This window comes from Polistes canadensis, unplaced genomic scaffold (assembly GCF_001313835.1).
Source record: "Polistes canadensis isolate GaletaPanama2010 unplaced genomic scaffold, ASM131383v1 scaffold_8, whole genome shotgun sequence".
NCBI lineage: Eukaryota > Metazoa > Arthropoda > Insecta > Hymenoptera > Vespidae > Polistes > Polistes canadensis.
Window position 1 is genome coordinate 1,183,619 of NW_014569555.1, and position 19,487 is coordinate 1,203,105.

Consider the following 19,487-nt stretch of genomic DNA (forward strand, 5'->3'; position numbering starts at 1 on the left):
TTTTTTTTTTTTTTTCTGTTTATTTAAAATATCGAAAAAAGCACAAGATAACGAGTCCGAGGTAGAATCGAAGAAACGCTTTGGATTTCTTTTGTGAAATCACATTGAAGATTAAGGTGCGACATCATACATATACACAGTTATTGTTTTATTCATCGGTACGTTTATGTGTATACGTGTATTTAAATAAGTGTGTCTACCTGTCTCCAGTTCCCTTCCCTTATTCTCTTTTTACAGAACTTTAATCCTTTGAGATTTTCACACTAAAGTAGAGTTAACGAGACCACCCTGCATCCTATTTCAACCCCTTTCGTTCATTAAAACACGAAACCATTTATACCGTTTTAATGGCGTCATGAGCCTCTGGTATATTTATAGACTCTTTTTTTTTTATTAATTAAACGAATATAATTCCTCTAATATTACAATAATCATATTGAAAATTCAAAATTTGTCATTTACATGCAATTTATACAAATTTTTTTTAGAAAATATTCTCTCTCTGTTCCATTCGTAATTATAAATTATTAATTGTATTAGTACAATTTCCCTGTATACCAGATTTGTATAATATATAGTAGCATGACAAACACAGTGTTTACTGTCAGAGTGGGGTGCTTAGGGGACTAACCACACTAATTACCTTTCCCTTGATGCAGATACTATGTACATCGTTCCCCCCCCCCTCTCTCTTCCTCTTCTCTGTATGTCCGTCCGTCTGTCTGTCTGTGCCTATCTTTCTCTGCGGAGTCGGTAAACCATCGGACAAGGCTGCTGTCTGATTCAATTATTCGAGCTTGTAAATACCGCAACCTCTCGGACAATGAACAGCCAACGCAGATTCCTGCGATTTGACAGTGGTTTGGTCGTCAAAGAGATATACGATAATCGCGTCTGTCTGTCTATTTTTATGTCTGCGCGTATTTCTGATTATAATATTCTTCCTTAAAAATATTATCCAAATTTTAAGAAATAAGATATGAATTAATTACGAGTAATCTATGTGATTAAAAATGCTGGAAGTGATTATTATTATTTTCTTTTACAAACGATTCTTATAGATTAATAATCAGAGATGGACGATGTACAATATGGCTTCCTAAAAGTTTCTAATTTAAAGAAATTCTTTTTTCGAGACTTTTTCTAACAAATAAGTTAACTTTAGTTGAGATTGTTAAATTACAAACCTTTTCTACGAGTAAAATAATCTCAATCATAATTTTAAAAAGTCACAAGAAAGAATAATAATTGATTATTAAAATCACGTAAAAACTTTGAATCTATCGAGAGACTAGAAAGCACGTGTTAAAGTTTAAACGTAGAAAATTGATAAAGAGAGAGAGAAAAAAAAGAAAAATAAAAATCGTTATCATTTTCCAAGAACATTGAACGATAAAGTATGATTACGATATATATGTTGCATTATATTTTATATATAAGTACAAAGTTCAAGTCTGGTAAAAATGTCGAAGATAAGGAAGACGTTCTTTGTAACTCTTTACAACAGCAGCAGTTGGCTCAGTGGTCTAGGGGTATGATTCTCGCTTTGGGTGCGAGAGGTCCCGGGTTCAAATCCCGGCTGAGCCCAGCTCGTTTTTTTTTTTTTCCTTTCTCCGACTGCTGACTGACTATATCAACTTGTAGGAAACAGCATTGTAGTAGAAGAGGATCAAGCGGAATAATCTTTCACTTTCGTCAGCAGATTTGCTCGCTCGATGTGATGACATGATGTTCACTGTTCGATCTTTTTTCTAACCGGCTCAGTGATATTTTTCTTATTTTTGTAAATCTTCTCTTTTTAAAATATAATTTTCTTTTTCTTTTTCCAATCTCTTTACATATATATAAGTATAAACTTTATTATAAAAGACTTAACATAGTATTTAATAATTATTGGAATAACATACTGTCGGAGATAGATCTCATTATCATTCTTGCGTTATATTATAATATTGAGTAATTTAATTACGTCTACAATATAAAGTTTTTGAAAATTTGTTGCATAAGGACTATTTGTTATATTAGAGATTTAACAAAACAAAGGTATAGAAAAAAAAACATTTGGAGAGCTTTGATTTTGTCACGGAAGGTGAATAATTGAGGCGTGACGAAACCGTTCTGACATTTGAGGATGTTTTCAGCTTCATCCAGACATTGCAGACTATCCATTATTGAGTTGTCAATATTTAAATAATTACCATAATAGATTCTAGTTACTTTAAGGAAGAAGTGATGTTCGCCTTTTCGTAGTCTATAATTACCGACTATTTCTTTATAGTCAGTCGTTGCAATTCTGCTTGAAGTTGCATATACACGTATAAGTGATCGTCTCGGCTCAGTGGTCTAGGGGTATGATTCTCGCTTTGGGTGCGAGAGGTCCCGGGTTCAAATCCCGGCTGAGCCCGACTTTTTTTTTCTCATTTTATTAATTTTTTGTTTGCGTAAATAGTGAATTAATTTCTTTTATTTTTTACATTTTTTTAAATCTATTATATATCATTATATAAAACAATTTTAATATTAAAATCGAAGTAAAGTTTTCCTATACTTATACTTTTACGATTTGAAAAAAATATAAGCTTAAAAAATATTTTTTTAAAGAGTAATTGATTTTTAATAGCATCAAAAAACTTATGGCATTTGTTGTATATGTATATATATATATATATATTATTTATACGTACTATAATTTTTATATTCAATACAGTAATCATTTTGATTGTGATCTTACATAAAGATAGTATTTTTCATTAAAACAAATTTGATGTAAGAGTTGGTATAGGTTGTTGTTAGGTTTCGAAAATTATTATAATTAAAGTGTATTTTCGTGTGATTTTAGACCCAGTGCCATGGCGGCTGAGGATGGAATGCTAAGTGGTGGCTTTGGTTCGAAATTGAAGTGTCCAACCCCAATTTCACGTTTGAGAGTGGAAAAAATCGAGGGTGGTCTAATGGTGGCTGGAGTTGTAATAGCGGCGAACTGCCAGATTGCTCTTCCGGCATTTGGATTTCTTTTCATGCTCGTCGGCGCTGTGCTTACTGGTTCGTATTTTATTATATTTACTTTTATTTATCCTCATTATCCATATATCCTTTTTTTCTTTTATTTTTCGTCCTTTTTTTCTAATTAAAATTTTATACAAGTTAAAAACATTTCGTAAAATCAAATATCTGTAAATCTTAAATATCTTGAAAACTGTTCATTAATTTAATAAATAATTTACGAACTTTAAGCTGATCCCGCCTGACGATAAATTTTAATTTATCTTTTATATTTATTAAAAATTAATTACACCACCACCCACAAGTATTGAGAAATCTTACAATTAATCCAACAATGTAATCGCAACAATCTTATAATCTTAAATCTCTTATCAGCATTTTCGAGGTAACACGTCCTATTTAATATTCTACAAGTTGAAGCGACTGCAATATGCATTCACAACTGTTAAATTGTGCGATCTCAAAACGTCGTTTCTCGAACGTTGGAAATAGAAATTGGAAGGAAATGAAAAAGACATTTTTTTCAATGGGTTGGATATTTGGGATGAACGAACGAACGAGACGGGTGCCACGAATCAGTGAAATGGGGCGTGACGTATATTTGACGTATATTTTTGAAGATAGATAAGAACATATCTATTGGGTTGGAAACTAAGTGATTGCGGATTTTTTGGTTAACAATTAAGCAAGTGCGGTTACTTTAACAAAAACCTATATATTTATAGGGGGGGGGGGCAACGATTCTTTATAATTTTTAATTTATTTTAATAATTTCTTATTCTTTATAATTTCTTTATAAATATATATTTATACGTAAGTACTTATTTATACAAAGAGATAGAGATATATATAGATAGATAGATAAAAAAAAAAGAGAGAGAAAGAGAGGACCCTCGGGGACCTGTAGGTTTTTATTAAAGTAACCATGCTCTCTTAATTGGCAACCAAAAAATCTGCAATCATTTAGTTGCCAACCCAATAGCTTTTGTTGGGTTGTCATTGACTGTCACAAACATGGGCGGATATCGAAGGACCGCTTTCTGGACATTATCGATCGATAATGTATTACCGACCGATTCGGAATTCGATATTATCTGTATTAGACATTTTTCATTAATTTTCTTTTAACTTTTACCTTGTCTTCTTAATTAGTAAATAGAAATAAACAAGTCAATAATATTGATTATTTGGTACAGTTTAGACGAAACATTTCTTAACGATTTTCAGAATTAATAATCCTTTTTTTTTTGTGATTAAAGTAAGGCTTACAATTTCATTGATTAAACTTGAACTTTTATAATCTGAATAAAGAATTAATTTAACAGCTTAGAAAAAAGAATAAAATGACTTCAGAACTTTCGACCGATCCTGTAAGAATGTAAATTGAGTTTAATCCAGATCAGAGAACCTATCAAGTCGACTGAATTCCAATATGTATATACAGACATTATGTATATATAATAGCTACTATAGATAAGCTTTCGTTATAGATACATTATATATATTGGATGCAACTTTAGAGAGAGAGAGAGAGAGAGAGAGAGAGGAAAAAAGGTATATGGCTTCATAGTAGAAACGAATAATCCGTTTGTACAGGAGACTGTATAGCAAGTCATAAGGGGGCTTCCTATCCAATGGTAATGCGTAATACACATATATCACTGATAGGATGTATGTATACGTACGTAAATTACAGCATTGATCCGCTTTCTGCTCGAGTTTGTCAGTTTGGATTCAATCACGTGTAGTCGACACATGTTTCACAATTGACATTATATCTCTATAATTGAAATATCATCTAATATCAAATAAAAGTATATCGAGTATGTTTTTTTATTTATTCCTCTTATATATTTAGTTCTTAATAATATTATTTCTTTTAAAATTCGAAGAAGTAATTTAAGCGTAAGAAAAATAAAAATGGCGTCCCACGTTTCGTAGAACATGAATAAAAATGGCGTCGCAAGTTTCGTAAAACATGAACAAAAATGGCGGCCATGGGAGAAGATACCCGACTGGGATGAGTACATTGACCCTAGTAACAGAGTTGCTTCAACTTTGGTGGTATGATAGATAGGAGGAAAAGGGCTCTGTGTTCTTTCTCTCTCGCACTTTCACTCTGAGGCAACAGCTGGTCGTTTTACATCGTTGTCTTTGTCGTCGTCGTCGTTTGGTGCTCCGGGATATGGCCCTCATTTCGTTCCGTTGTTTCTTGCTGGTCGATTTATCAAAACCGGCTTCTTCTCTTCCTTCCATAATATTATTCTTTCTTTCTTTCTTTCTTTTTCCAGTTCTCTCTGTTTTTTTCTAATACTCTCTCTCTCTCTCTTTTCTTCGAATGCTCGAGACCGGTCCTATCATTACAGCTACCACATATTTTCTCTTGAATATCTTCACTCATTGTCAGTGTGAAAGTGAAATTCGCATGATTTCTTTTAGATCGTCTTTTATAGATCTTATCCACGTTGTGCGTGTTTATTTAATTGATATATAAATTGTACAAATAAATAATTCATTGGAAAAAAAAAACAATAATTTAAATGAATGATCAATTGGATAAATTAACACCGAAACTGAACCGATCTTTATCAGATTGAAAACAAAATTCTTTAGGCTTGTTATTTTGCGCAATATGAAATTAAAGAAATAGTCTTAAAAAGTTTCGAAAGGAAATAACTGATTTTGAAAATAATCTAGAAACTATTGGTTTATTCCGAATCCTAAGATTATCGTGTTTAAGATTATTAATTTAAATGAAATATAATTTAATTCTAATTTGGATTATTTTGTTGTTTCTAGCCGCCTCGTATCGTGGCCCAGGTGAAGACGAGGATAAGGACTCGTATGCTGCTCGCATAGCCTTCACCGGAAACTCTCGTATCCTTGGGCCGATATGCATCATCGTTGGTGCACTTATGCTTGCTCTAGGTGTACTACTTTGCATGTTGACGAGACGTGCGAGAAAAAGAGAACGCAGAGTGGGCTTCCACTGTCCTTTACATGGGGATTTCTACCCTCTCAGTCCTGTTCAGAGTGTTAAGATGCTTGGTAAGTAACCTGCAACAATATAATTCTTTTTTTTTATATTATTATTTATTAATAATTTGAAGATAAAAAAAAGAAATCGCTATATCGTATTTTGTTGTCATTAACAAGTGTCCAATGCGATTGAATTACGTTAGCAAAAACATTCCCGAACTGAATTAGAAAGATTGACAAATTTATTTCTTCCTTTTTTTCGATTTCACTATTTCTTTTTGCTGTTTAGTTTGATTAGGTCAAAGGTAAACATTAATTGCAAGCTTATACAAAAGTCGGCCATTAATTTGAATGATTGTTATCGTTGTAAACGTTGAAAACCCACCAATCCACCCACCTTGTCTTCTAAATTTATCTTTTCCGCATTGGTATTAACCTCTGATATATATACGCATTTATATATGTGTGTGTGTGTTTATCGTTGTCTGTACTCTCACGCAACAGGTCAGCGTTCTCAGTTCGTTTTATAATGTATAAGTTCCCTTTTAATACGCAGTTAAGGCAGAAACGAACGACTATTTTGACCTACTTTCCCATCGTTTCTCTCATCGTTCCGACACACAGATAAAGAGAGAAAGAAGATAACAGAACAGTCGTACATTCTCTAATCATTTTTTTCTCACGACCATACGATTTGTATTGTAATCATTTTCTCTCTTTCTTTATCTCTTTTATTATTTATTTCACTTCGAATATCTAATTGATTTTTCAAATTAATTTATAAACAAAAAATGTAATATACATACACACACACATATATACATTTAAAATTGAACAGCTAATTATTATAACAATTGTTTTCTTATATTCGATATAATTCTTTTCTTTTATTACGGATAAGATAATTTATATAAATTTTGTTGTTTTTTTGTTGTTCGTTAATTAGGCGAATTATAGGAATACGGAAATTAGGAATAAAAGAAATAGACGAGAAGCCACTTATTGGCATGGCCGCCATATACATGTGTACTATATCGGCTTGCTGGTAACGCTCTAGTTTGTGCCAATTGCTCCGAATTCAGGACGAGGCTTGGTTGCTTCTATCCGAGGGTAGCTAACTGAATTGTCGGTATTCAGGCTAATACGAGTCTATCAAATTATTCCCCGAGTCCGCATCGCAACGCTTCCATCTTTCTTTTTCTCTTTCTCTCGTTTCTTACCTTGTTTGTTGAAATAAAACCATGATAAAGAAGATCCACTTTTTCCCTCTTAATCTTATTTCTTGCGAAAGTTGTTCGGAATACAATCAACCAACAACAAAATATTACGAGTTACTTGTAATTTCACACACACATCCTTTTTTTGTTTCGCAATAATCTGTCTTATGGACGATTAAAAATGGCATATATATTGGAGTAACCAAAACTCGATCGATAAACAAAAATACGATATACATGAATTATTATTATTATATTTTGTTTAACTTTCGTAACAGACAAAATTTAGAAAAGAAAAAGAATCTCTTTCATGATGACATATATATATATATATATATATATATATATATATATATGTCTCTGCAGTACATAATAAGAAAGATTATTCCAGTTATTGTTCTTACGTATAAAAGGATTCGAAAGTCTCCGTTATTTTTTTGTTCCAAAAAAAGTAAGAAGAGATAAAAAGGAAAATAAGCAAGCAAGGGAGAACAAAAGGGTTGAGGAAGAAAGACTAATGGTGTTGGTTTCGTCTTTTAAATTCGGCCTTCCCGGATTGGATCGTTTTCCATACCTTTTGTAGGCTCCACTTTCCCTCCCCCCCTTTAACCCTTCCTTCCTTCCCCTCATCTCTTCTCATCACCTCTTCCCTCGAGCTTAGTATATTTTTTCTTTCTTTCTCAACAATTTTCTACATGCAAGTGACGTTTTACTGTGTGATCGTTGAAGAGACAGTCGCAACTACGTATACGCAGTATTTCAACTGTACAATAAGGGAGAGAGCTCTCAAGGACAAGTTTGTCGTCGCTTTGAAATAAAGCAGACGACATCTTGCTTTTTGTTTCTTTTTCTTTTACTTTTCTTTCTCCAGCTGCAAGTCTTCTCACCGTTTCGTTTCCTCCCATCCCCCCCCTCCTCCCTCGCCATCCACTTTCCACCTCCCACCTGCCTCTTCTTATCTCGGAATTGTATTTCCGGCGTTCGCTATTAAAGCCCAAAGGATACGATAAAAGTTGCGATACGATATATAGAGTAAATACGTAAGGTAAAATGTTTATGTGTAATTGTGAAATAAAAAAAAAAGAAAAAAAAAATAGAAGAAAATAAAAAGAATTGCGAGAAAGAACAATATTGCTGAACGGGAAAATGTGTCGTTTGCTGATACAAACTTGATAAAAACGATAAGATCTGTCATTTTTTATTTTTTTCTTGCTTTTCTTTTGTTCATTCGTTCGTACAGGTTATATTTAATTTCGTCTCCATTTTCTTTTTTAACCGGTCGATTTGTTAAAAACCGTTACGCCGCCTCCATTTTGTTTGGTCACCCATTCGAATTTAAATGATTCCAAGAAACGTTTTATCGATCTTCTTATTCAGAAATATAAAATAATCGAATATATGATACGAATGTAGAGAAAAATCATTTGTTTTTCAATTGTCAATCATTTAGGATATTATTGGTTTTTTTTTCTATCGAAACATCCGAAGGTTTGAAACGTGTGCAGAAATTCGTGGCAATGATGCGCTACAACGATAAAGACAAATTATTCTCATTGAGGGTGCGAATACGAAATAAACGTTCTACTTATCGTCGATTCTTACGTAATCATGATAAGTGTCTTTTCATCATAACCTACACATTTATACCTACGCGTACCTATATACGCATACACGTGGAACAATGCATTTCATTAAAATACTCAATCACTCAGCTAACTGGTTGGTCATCATCAGAACAAAACACACGTACACGCGTGCCTATTGAAATGTTTCTCATAATTTATCGTATCATTTTATTCGATATAAATAGTACATATAATATGTTCCCAGATGATATACAGAAAATTATATAATAAATTACACGTTATTCTAATTGGTTAATTTAGCATCCTTTTCTTTTCTCAAAGTATTAAAATCAATAAATGCATCGTAATCTATAAAGTGTTCTAAGGTAATTTTGAAAGTCAATTATTCGGGTACATAATTGTTTTGGCTTGCAGTTAGTCTTGTATTACAATCTGAAAAAAAAAAAAACCAAAATAAGTCACCTTAAAAGTCTCGAGAATCTTTTAACATGAAGTACTCTTAATAAATTAAGAAGACGCTAATTGATATCTTTGAAGAAGATCAGATTATAGTTCAAGTTATAGAAAAAAAAAGATAATTTCGATAATTGTATTTGCAAATGACTACTCACAAAATTCTAACCCATCTTATTTCCTGCATACATAAAATAAATCTTATATATTTTCTATAAACCCAGAACTGTCAAACTTGTAGAGTTATGTGGGGGTCTCCTCAAATGGGTTTATTTTTAAATAAAAAAAAAATTAAAAAGAAAACTAGTTAAACATCTAAGAATGACATAAGTGTTAAAAAAAGATCATTTGAATTGTAACATCCCTTAGCTCGTAACTATAACGAGAAGGACGAAAGGATTCGTGAACGTCAGAGCACTTGCACTCAGAAACGAACTGGGTCGACCCAACCACCCTTTGAGGTCCATGACATCTGTTGCCCTCGATCCACAACCCCTCTCTTCTATCCCTCATTCCCTCCCATCCCTCATTCCCCATCCCTTCAACTCGTCCACTCTCCAATTCCCTTTACACCCTTTCTCTTCTCTTCGAAGACGATGCGGAGCTTCAACTAACGTCATTAAGACGTCTTTTCGTCAAGGCTTAAATCGTCTTTTCGTTTCTCAGTTAATTTCCACTCTTGTTATGATAAAGAAAGGAAAAGTTTGTTGGAGATTATTTTTTCAAACGAGATGATCGTCTCAACGAAAATTTGAATAAATCAAAGACGAAGAATCTGTGTTCAACGAGAGAACTTTTTCTTTTTTTTTTTTTTTTAATCCGATCTATAAATTACCAAATAGTTTAATCAAAAAGTTTTGTATATTATAAATAAAAGTTATATCATTTCATATTTTGATTACGCGTTTTTAATATTATTGTTACTACTATGAATCGCGAGAATGAAACGTTAAATATAGAATTTTTATTTGTATATTGTTTGAATTACTAACTTAGTAAAAAAAATATTTGATCAGCGACCTAGTACGTAAAATATTATTTTTTGTCTTTTTATATATAATTTTAATTCAGTGGCCAAAAAAAAATGATTCATCACTGGATTAAATCATCCTATGAGTCAGATAGATGATTGATAAGTCAAAGACTATCGTGAAATTTAATCTGCCTTTGATGGGAGACTCAGAAATCTCGAGATAGAAAAAAGATGAAAAAAAGAAAAGAAGGGAGAAAGAAAGAAAGAAACAAGAAAAGGAGAAAAATCTTCATTTGGAGATCTTGAAATCTTGAAATCCTTTCTTGAAATCATTTCCCAATGGAGACCAGAGACCTGGTCCTTCCTTTTTTTTCTTTTCTTCCCTTACCATTCTTTTAGCAAGGCTATTGTTCAAGTTTCTTTCCTCAAGATTGGACTCAGCCATTGTCTATCCGTTTCACTTTTAAATATCTTCTTGCTGAGGATTCCCTTCGAGACTATCTTTGAAAGATGCTGAAGCTTCCGTTAACGTCTTCAATAAAAATTACAAATTTCAACCGAATTAATCGAATTTGATGAGTTACTTCCAACGCACATTTAAAAATACATATTTCATATATTACGATATTTCAAATAAATTGTATTATAAATTATTAATACCAATATTTAATAAATATATTTAGCTTCTTTGCTAATTTATCTAAACAAAAAGTTTCAGATACTTTGAATGTTAAATTTATGCTCGATGATGATGTTTGGTGTGTTGTTTTTTAAAAATAGCATGGATTTCATTGCATTGGATCTTGTTAAATTTATTTTTAAGTCAAACAAGGGAATTTAATTCTTCAAGATCAATCAAATTCAAAAGGATTATTATGTTCAATTGTTGATCGAATCGCTTGGACAAACTCGAACATTCATTGCACAACTTCTTTTTTTACTTTTGATTGTTATACTTATATTTTGTTATTTGTTGTGTAATTGTAGGAATTTCAGGAAAGAGTGCCAGCGGATGGCCAAGGATACCCTGTTTGAAAAGTCGTACGATGAGTAAAACTGGTGCAAATGGTACCCACGTTGGTCCACCACAATGTCCACATTCTGTGTTAAGCAGTACAAGAAGTTCGGTGAGCAGTTCGCCATTAAGTCCATGTCCGACGCCGATGCCATTCCTCGTAACTTCCGGTTCAGTCAGGTAAATCAATCATTTCCATTAATCGACCCAACTACTCATTTTTTAGAAATTCATTTATAATAACTTATCCTCTATAAAAAGACAGAAAGTTTGCTCTTCATCATATTATGACATTCACGATATATTTACTCAAAAAATTTAATTTAAAATATTAATTATTAATTACTTATTTTCAAAAAAAAAAACAATTGTTATTAATTTAAAATGACATTTTAGATAAAGCTAAAAGTATGTTTTTTTTGTTGTTGTTTTAAACAAATGAATAAACAGACGAAAGTGGTATCAATGATTTTCCGCTGTTTAATACTGAAACGATATTAGTTCTTAGGAGAACCAACTGTTCTAAAAATATCAACCCCAAGTGAATGCATAATTGATAAGATTCTATATCCAGCTAAGAAACGATCAGAAAACTGGTATTATTGTCGTAGAATTGGCTCTCTTCTATCAATCCAACGTACCAACACATCCTATTTTTATTTCTTTTCTTCCTTTTCTACTGAGGGATGACAATAAAAACATCCTAATTTTGTAGTTACCTATTCCTAACAATAACGTTCTTATATATATATATATCCATTATCGATTTTCGATTGTATTATTTTCCTTTAATATATTCTATCGAAATATAACATCGTTTTTCTCAAACTATGATATATGTATCATTAATGGTACATTACGTTATTTTTGATGGTGTAATTTTTATAGAAAATATTTGGATATTACATGTAACAATATTAATTCAGTATCTTGATATTGAATTGCATTAAAATCACTATCTTTTTACCGTCAAAGAATTCGGCAGTTACTAGAAAAAGATACACCAAAATAATCCAAAATATTGAAAATGATTTCGAAGGATAACAAATGTATGATTATTTTATAAATAAATACTAAATTTGCTTAAAAGATACCGAATTAATTGCTACGCTTAATAATCAAATAAAATATATATTTAAAATATTTTGTATATTCTTCGAGAGAATATAAACACTCCATTTGGGATGTATCGATTTTAAATCAGAAAAGTGCTTTTATGAAATACTACACATATATTTTTGGATTTTTATTTATGTGATAGAAAATTAGGAAAGTTTGAGAATCCCTGATCTATAACAGTGTATCCTCCCTACGTTGAGAAAACAAAGATATTACATCCTAGAAAATATCGAACATATGCGCCATTTTCCTCTAACCGTTCTTTATTTTATATCCAAACATAACCGAAATATTTTCGATATTTGATTTACAAAGAAATTGATTGGATTGGGTAGAAAGATTTTTAAGTGGTTTTTGTAATTACTTTTCTTTTTATATGAACCTTTTTTTTTTTTATTAAGCTCTCTACTACTTTGAATGAATCAATAAATAGAACAAAGTTTGGAACATAAGAAGAAGAAAAAGAAATTGTAAAAATCACTAGGTAATTGTTGACCTATCTCGTATTTTAAAAATAGAAATTATAAATTGATAGCAGAACGATCATGGGTGGTTAATCCAAGTCCCGTGTTCCAGCAGTGGCATGGTGCAAAGTGTTGGGGCCAATTTGTCGCCGGACCAAACATTCGGATCGATTCGGTCGCTTTCAGTGACAAGAGAAGTCGCAAGTTTTCCGTTATCGCGAACACCTACGCCACCCCCGCAACACAGGTAGGCAAGAATAGTTTGATATTTTTATTATTTATTCTATCCCCAGTTGTAATGGGTTTTGACGTCGTATAAATGTAGTAATAACGTATGTTATTTTGCTCGACAAAAATAACATTTTCATTTAATCTCTTTCTATTGTAGATAATATAATAATACTTTCGAATATTTGTAAATTTATTACTATAATATATATTTGTGTGTGTGTGTGTATGTGTGTCAAATAAACAAAGTTATACTGAAAGCAACAAAACTTTTAATGATCCAAAATATACAAAAAATGTAGTTTGAAAATTTGTAGAAAAAAAGAAAAAATATGAACTTTATTTTTATCAAGTATTTTGTTATTTTTATTATTATTATTATTATTATTATTATTATTACTTTTAATATAATATATAATAGCTAGAGTAATATGATTGATATTATTTTTAATCTTCTATAATTTATAAATTTAAAATAGGACTATTATTAACAGAATAAAAATCACAACTATTATGATATTACGTATATAAAATTCGTTGAATAAATATAATTTAGAAATATTAGGCTTAGAATTTCTGTATAATTAAACTAAAATAATATCAGAATACACACACACACACACACACATATATACGCGTATAAATAATTTTCAATTGGATCAATTTTCAATTAGATCACTGAACCATACATAAAAATAATATTAACCTTATACCGCTATTCAATTGACAAACTTTCTACCAACATTAATGATTTTTAACCTTTTCAACGAATTCATTAAAATTTATCGATAACGAATCATTGCTGACCTTTGTTAACCGTCATATTAACCTTTAGACATTTATATTGCTAAAACATTTGTACAGGCCATCGATGCTGGCTAATAACGAGGAACTTGTTGGCGTTGGTAGTCCATTGAGAGAGGCCTCACCGAGACCGGAAGTGCGTGTGGTCGCACCAGCCCATCGACCTCCGTCCGGGCTTGCTGTTGTTCAGTCAATGACAACGACAAACAACATTGTCGCACCAAATATGATGACGACTTTAACGACAGCGACGACGACTACGACAACAATGACTACTTCGACGTCGTCGTCATCGTCAACGACGACAACAACAACGGCAACAGGAACAGCAACTACCAATCGTAAATCGGTGAGCATACTACTTCCGGAACACACAAGTGGATGACCCCAACAACATGGCTTTGTGCATCGCTGCGACGACGATCCCCTACCGATTTAAGATACTTACAGGGGAAAGGGTTTTAAAAAAAGGAGGAGGAGGAGGAGGAGGAGGAGGAGTAGGAGTAGGAGGTAGTGGTGGAGGGGGGAGATGAAAGACGAGTCACAAAGAGAGAAGAGAGAATAACGAACCCGAACTTATCTCCCTCTTCCTTTCTCTCTCTCTCTCTCTCTCTTTCTCCTTCTGTCTCTCTTTCTCTTCTCCGGACTTTTTTCTTTTAACTCCTACGTACCACTCGTCCTCCTACGTTAGAACATTATCGAGAAACCCGTCGTAGCTATATACGCTCGTGTTCCCTATTTAAAAAAAAAAAAAAAAAGAAATAAAGAGAGAGATAAAGATTAAGAGAAGAAGAGAAAGAGAAAGAGAGAGAGAGAGAGAGAGAGAGAGAGAGAAAGAGATCATTCCGAGCTCTAATGCTGAACTACAAAAGTTTCGAAAAAAATAGAGAGAAACAAGATTGAAGATGAAAATATGTGAAAACTAAGATAGATAAATAGAGGGAGAGAGAGAAAGAGAGAGAGAGAGTGAAAGGAAGAGAAAAAAAAATAGATCAATTCAATGAAAGAGAGACAAAGATAGAGAGAACGAAGCCATCGTGCTCTCAACCGTGTTTTATTTCGACGGCTCCGTTGTCTCGTTCCTGGATCTCTGCCATGACGTAGACAGAGGCGAGCAAAGTTCCGGACGATACAAACGTTTATTCCTAATATTATAGGGATTTTAAAATAACAATATGGAGGAAGAAGATAGACACCAATACGAATGGGATGATTGAATCGATCAATGGTAGAGAATTATCCTTTATATTTTGGTTTCTTTTTCTTCTTGTTTTGTGAGATGAATACTTTAAACGCGTTCGCCATTATTATTTTATTTTGTATTTCACATCAGTCAAATCGATTTCTATTGGTTGATAATCATGTCGATTATTTTCAAACAATGGCGTTCGCGATGCAGGACGGACAAATTTTTGGTAAAAAAAGAAAAAAAAAACAGTAGTTTGATAATCACTGGGAGCCATTTTCCTTTGTTGTTCTTATCGACGGGGGTTCAACGATCATGTCGAATATTTCGAAACGATGGTGCTCAATGCATGGCATTTAAAAAAAAAATGTTAAATTATATTTATATTTTAATATTGGATTGAGAGAGAGAGAGAGAGAGAGAGAGGTGGATTTATCGCAAATTCATAGAGGAAAAACAATTATTGATGGTGTTTTAATGTAATTAATTAATATCATTAGATTTTTCTCTCTGATAGGAAATATTAATTGATCGTATAAATGTGATTAAAATGAGACAAAATTAATACAAATATTTAAGATACACAAAATAATTATAGAAAAGAAAGAAAAGGGAAAACGAGTGAAAGAGAGACACGATACGATATAGAGTTGGTATTAAAAAATAAGAAGAAAAAATAAAACTACGAAATATATTCCTTGACAATCCGCCTATCGCAAATTTTAGCCTATGTGAAACCCGAATTTTGCTGATTTATATACTCTCTATTCGACATGAGTTTAATGTATAGATAATTATAAATATATTATAAATATACGTACACAGGGTGTTTATCCAAAACATACATATGATAAATTCGGGTTAGTGTTCTAATCATTTTTTAGGTTACGAAAAGTAGAATTAAACAAACAAAGCCTTCACAAAAAGTTACTTATTTGATAGCTTATAATATATTAATGTACAGGAAAGACTTCGAAAAGTTCCTAGATGGATAAAAATAAATATAAAATGTCGTAGATAATTTTAAAAATCAATTGCTATTCTTTCTCGAGACTATTTAAGATCATTTTTTTCATATTTCAAAACTAACAAGCCTAATAACGAATCCTAAATAGTCTCGAGAAAAAGAAATAATGATTGGTTTTTAAAATTCCCCTAGAAACGTTTGTTCTTGTCGCGCCTAGAAACTTTTCAGGAGTTCCCCTGTGGAATTTTTTTCTTTGCAATTAACCAAAAAAAAAAGATACCAAGAGACACGGACACGATTTACACGGTTTTAGAAGATTTTTTAATACGCGCGATTGATTGATTTTTTTTTTTTTTATATATATACATATATATATATATACATTAAACATCCCGAATTTATTACGAAATATTTAGAACTTGTTATAAAAAGCATCTCCTCCATTTTTTACTTCGAAATAGTTCCCCGAAAGAATGGAAAAGAAAGAAATGTGACTGACAATTGTCGAGGAATGAAAAAATAAGATTAAAAAGAAAGGAAGAAAGGAAAGAGAAGAAGAAAAATGCAAAATGATTTCTTGCGTGTTTGACATTCCACAGTAAAAATTTCATATAAGTACGACAATCAGTCATACGAGAATTTTAAACCTACCTTAGATGGGAAAAGAGAAAAATAGGGAGAGAGAGAGAGAGAGAGAGAAAGAGAAAAAGAGAAAAAGAGAAAAGAAATAAAAACAGAACTACCCAATCTTCTAGAACACATAGAACAAAAATGAGAACAAAAGAGAGAAAGAAATAGAAACAAAATAAGGGAGAGAAAGAGATAGACAAAGAGAGAAGAAACACGTAAAACTTAACCAAAGAATAATAGCAAGAATTACGTTTCTTTCTTCGACGAAAAAATTCGAATAAATAGTGTCTCGACAAATTATTTGTTATTGTTAGTATTATAATAACATTATTATTATCATCATTAAAACAAGCAAGCTTCTTTATCGACAAAAAAATTACGATCTTTTTTTTTCCCGGTTATTTCAAACTGACAAAGGAAAAAGAAAAAAATGACAAAATCAAATCGAATAAAATGAAATAAAAAAATGAATATAACATTTTAATAAAAATTGATAAACGTATAGGGGACACGTTAAGAATCATATACGAGCATGAATAAAAATATGATAAATGTGATAAAGACGCGAATAGGGTGATTGATTTAGGGAAAGAAAAGAAAAAAACTTAATTTACTTAATATTTAAGCGTCTCTAGATGTTCGATAACAAAGAGAGAGAGAAAGAGAGAAAGGGAAGTAAAATAATGATCGAATAAATATACACACGCATACGCATACAAACACATTCATGCATACATACATTTACACATGAGTACACACAAAATTTGTTCTTCTCTTTGAATAAAAATTTAAAAAATATATATTAAGAAAAAAAAAACACACACACACAATGAACATCGTTAATATGCCTGTGGCATGACGGTATATTACCGACAAAGATCTCGATGGAATTGACGATAAGAAAGGAAGAAGATAGAGAAAAAGAGAGAAAGAAAAATAGAGATAGAAATAGAGATAGAATTGCATTTGTTAAGACAACTTTTTTTTTTTTTAATGATCATTATACCGAAGGTGCTCTACGAAACGGTGCTTGATCGAATAATTAAAACAGCAATCATTGTGTGGGGGTAAAATGATAGAACAGAAAGAGACAGAGAGAGAGAGAGAGAGAGAGAGAGAGAGAGAGAGAAAGAGAGAAAAAAAACACACACACACAAATAAAGAAAAGAAAATGAAAAAATTGACCGAAATGATTGTCATTATCGTAGAATTTCTCGTGGGCGCTAATCTCGTAGCTTGTAAGGAGGATTTAAAAGTAAATTTTAAGATTAAAATTATTATATCGTATATACTCATAATTCGTTCAGCCTGCTCGTTCGTCATTTTGTTTCTTTGTTTTTTAATTTTGTTATATTTCTTTCTTCTCCGATACTAAATCCCTAATATTTATTTCAAATATTATATTATCGTTGCCTAAAAACTTGTCTAGTTTTGTAATCAGAAAACAAAACAAAAAAAAGTAATTACACAACACAACGATACGCGATGTAAAAAGATAAGCCGAATTCTTTAAACTAAATTAATATTAATATTAATAAAAAAAATAATTATATATTAAAGTATATAAAAATAATTTACAATCGAGCAGCAGGCAGTCAGGATTTTGAAATAAGACTCTAGTCTTGTAAATAAATAAGTAAGAAAGAGAGAGAGAGAGAGAAAGAAATGGTATCACGTAACACTTTGTATGGATGTATTACTAATTGGCGAAGAAAATCTGTAGAAGGAGATGAACATGAACAAAAATAAGCGATATATAGTATAAAATGTTCGTTTAAAAAATCTCGAATTGCTATAAGGTAAGAAAGAAAGAAAAAAAAAAGGAAAAACAAAAAAGATAAAAAAAAAAAAAAAGATATACACGTTCGGGGAGTGTATATGTGGACGGTCGTTCGACACTTAAAAATACATATATCAATTTATAAACTGGACCATCAGCCGCGTACATTTCAATCGGAAATTACGGGGATGGAAATACTCTGGTTTCTGATATAATCGACAATATATTTATATTTATTATAAACGGTCTATATATATATATATATACATACATATATATATATATATATATGGTATCCATACCGATATTCGTACGTAGCTCATTCGGTAGTGATGATTCTTCGTGCTCTATTAGTATAAAAAATGATAATGATGATAACGGCGATGTGGATGATTATCAGAATGATTGTAATTAAAATCAATAAGGAAAACAAAAAGAAAAGAAAAGAAAAGAAATAGGACGAAATAAGAAATAAGTTCATTTGGTCCATCGTGAATCGATAAAAGAGAGAAATTCGTAGCGTATTATTTATCGACACAGCGCGCTTTGCAAGAAATTGTTCTTGCGTAGAGAAAGTGTGTGCCAAAAATGTGAGAGAGAGGTATTTTCTTCTTTTTTTTCTCTTTCTTTTTTTTTTTTTTACGTATAGTCGATCATACGAAAAGAAAAACAAAAAAAATTGATTTTTCTATTTTCTCTTATTTTCTTTCCTTTAATAAAAAGAAAAAAAAAAGAAAATTATTCTAATCGTTATATATATATATAATTTCTCGAGATATTTAATATTAGGAAAAGAGAAATGATTTTTTAATCTTAATTTTTTTTTTTTTCTTTTTTTACCTTTTTAATAACATCCATTTTCATCAATTTTATCAATTTTATCTTATTCGTTATTTTATTTTACGAGAGGCGATTATTAAATGGAGAAAAATAATGGAACGGAGAGATTTTTATCCTATAGATGTATTTTTTTCTTTTAATTTTTTAATTGCAGAGGAGTTGTGATAGTAAGAGTAAATTCGTATGTAAGTTTAAGACAATGTAAGAGATTATTTACAGATTAAACCAATTGTGATTATTTAC

At 31.2% G+C, this 19,487-nt stretch overlaps 1 protein-coding gene and 2 non-coding genes across 7 annotated transcripts in view; all 3 read left to right on the forward strand.

The window, feature by feature from the left end:
- The window catches only part of LOC106791722 (mucin-5AC-like), a 46,112-nt gene extending 28,359 nt beyond the window's left edge, over positions 1–17,753 (forward strand). For 4 of the 5 annotated variants that reach the window (XM_014757592.1, XM_014757626.1, XM_014757607.1 and 1 more), the window contains 5 exons: positions 2,840–3,042; positions 5,803–6,051; positions 11,199–11,406; positions 12,922–13,056; positions 13,902–17,753. In XM_014757592.1, the coding sequence (XP_014613078.1) occupies positions 2,840–3,042; positions 5,803–6,051; positions 11,199–11,406; positions 12,922–13,056; positions 13,902–14,226 (1,120 nt within the window). In that variant the 3' untranslated portion in view covers positions 14,227–17,753. The remainder of the gene's footprint in view (positions 1–2,839; positions 3,043–5,802; positions 6,052–11,198; positions 11,407–12,921; positions 13,057–13,901) is intronic. The other variant, XM_014757600.1, reaches the window with a different exon arrangement.
- Trnap-ugg lies at positions 1,516–1,587 on the forward strand. Its single transcript has one exon. It is a non-coding gene; the product is annotated as a tRNA-Pro (tRNA).
- Positions 2,333–2,404, forward strand: Trnap-ugg. Its single transcript has one exon. It is a non-coding gene; the product is annotated as a tRNA-Pro (tRNA).
- Positions 17,754–19,487: the final 1,734 nt, after the last annotated feature.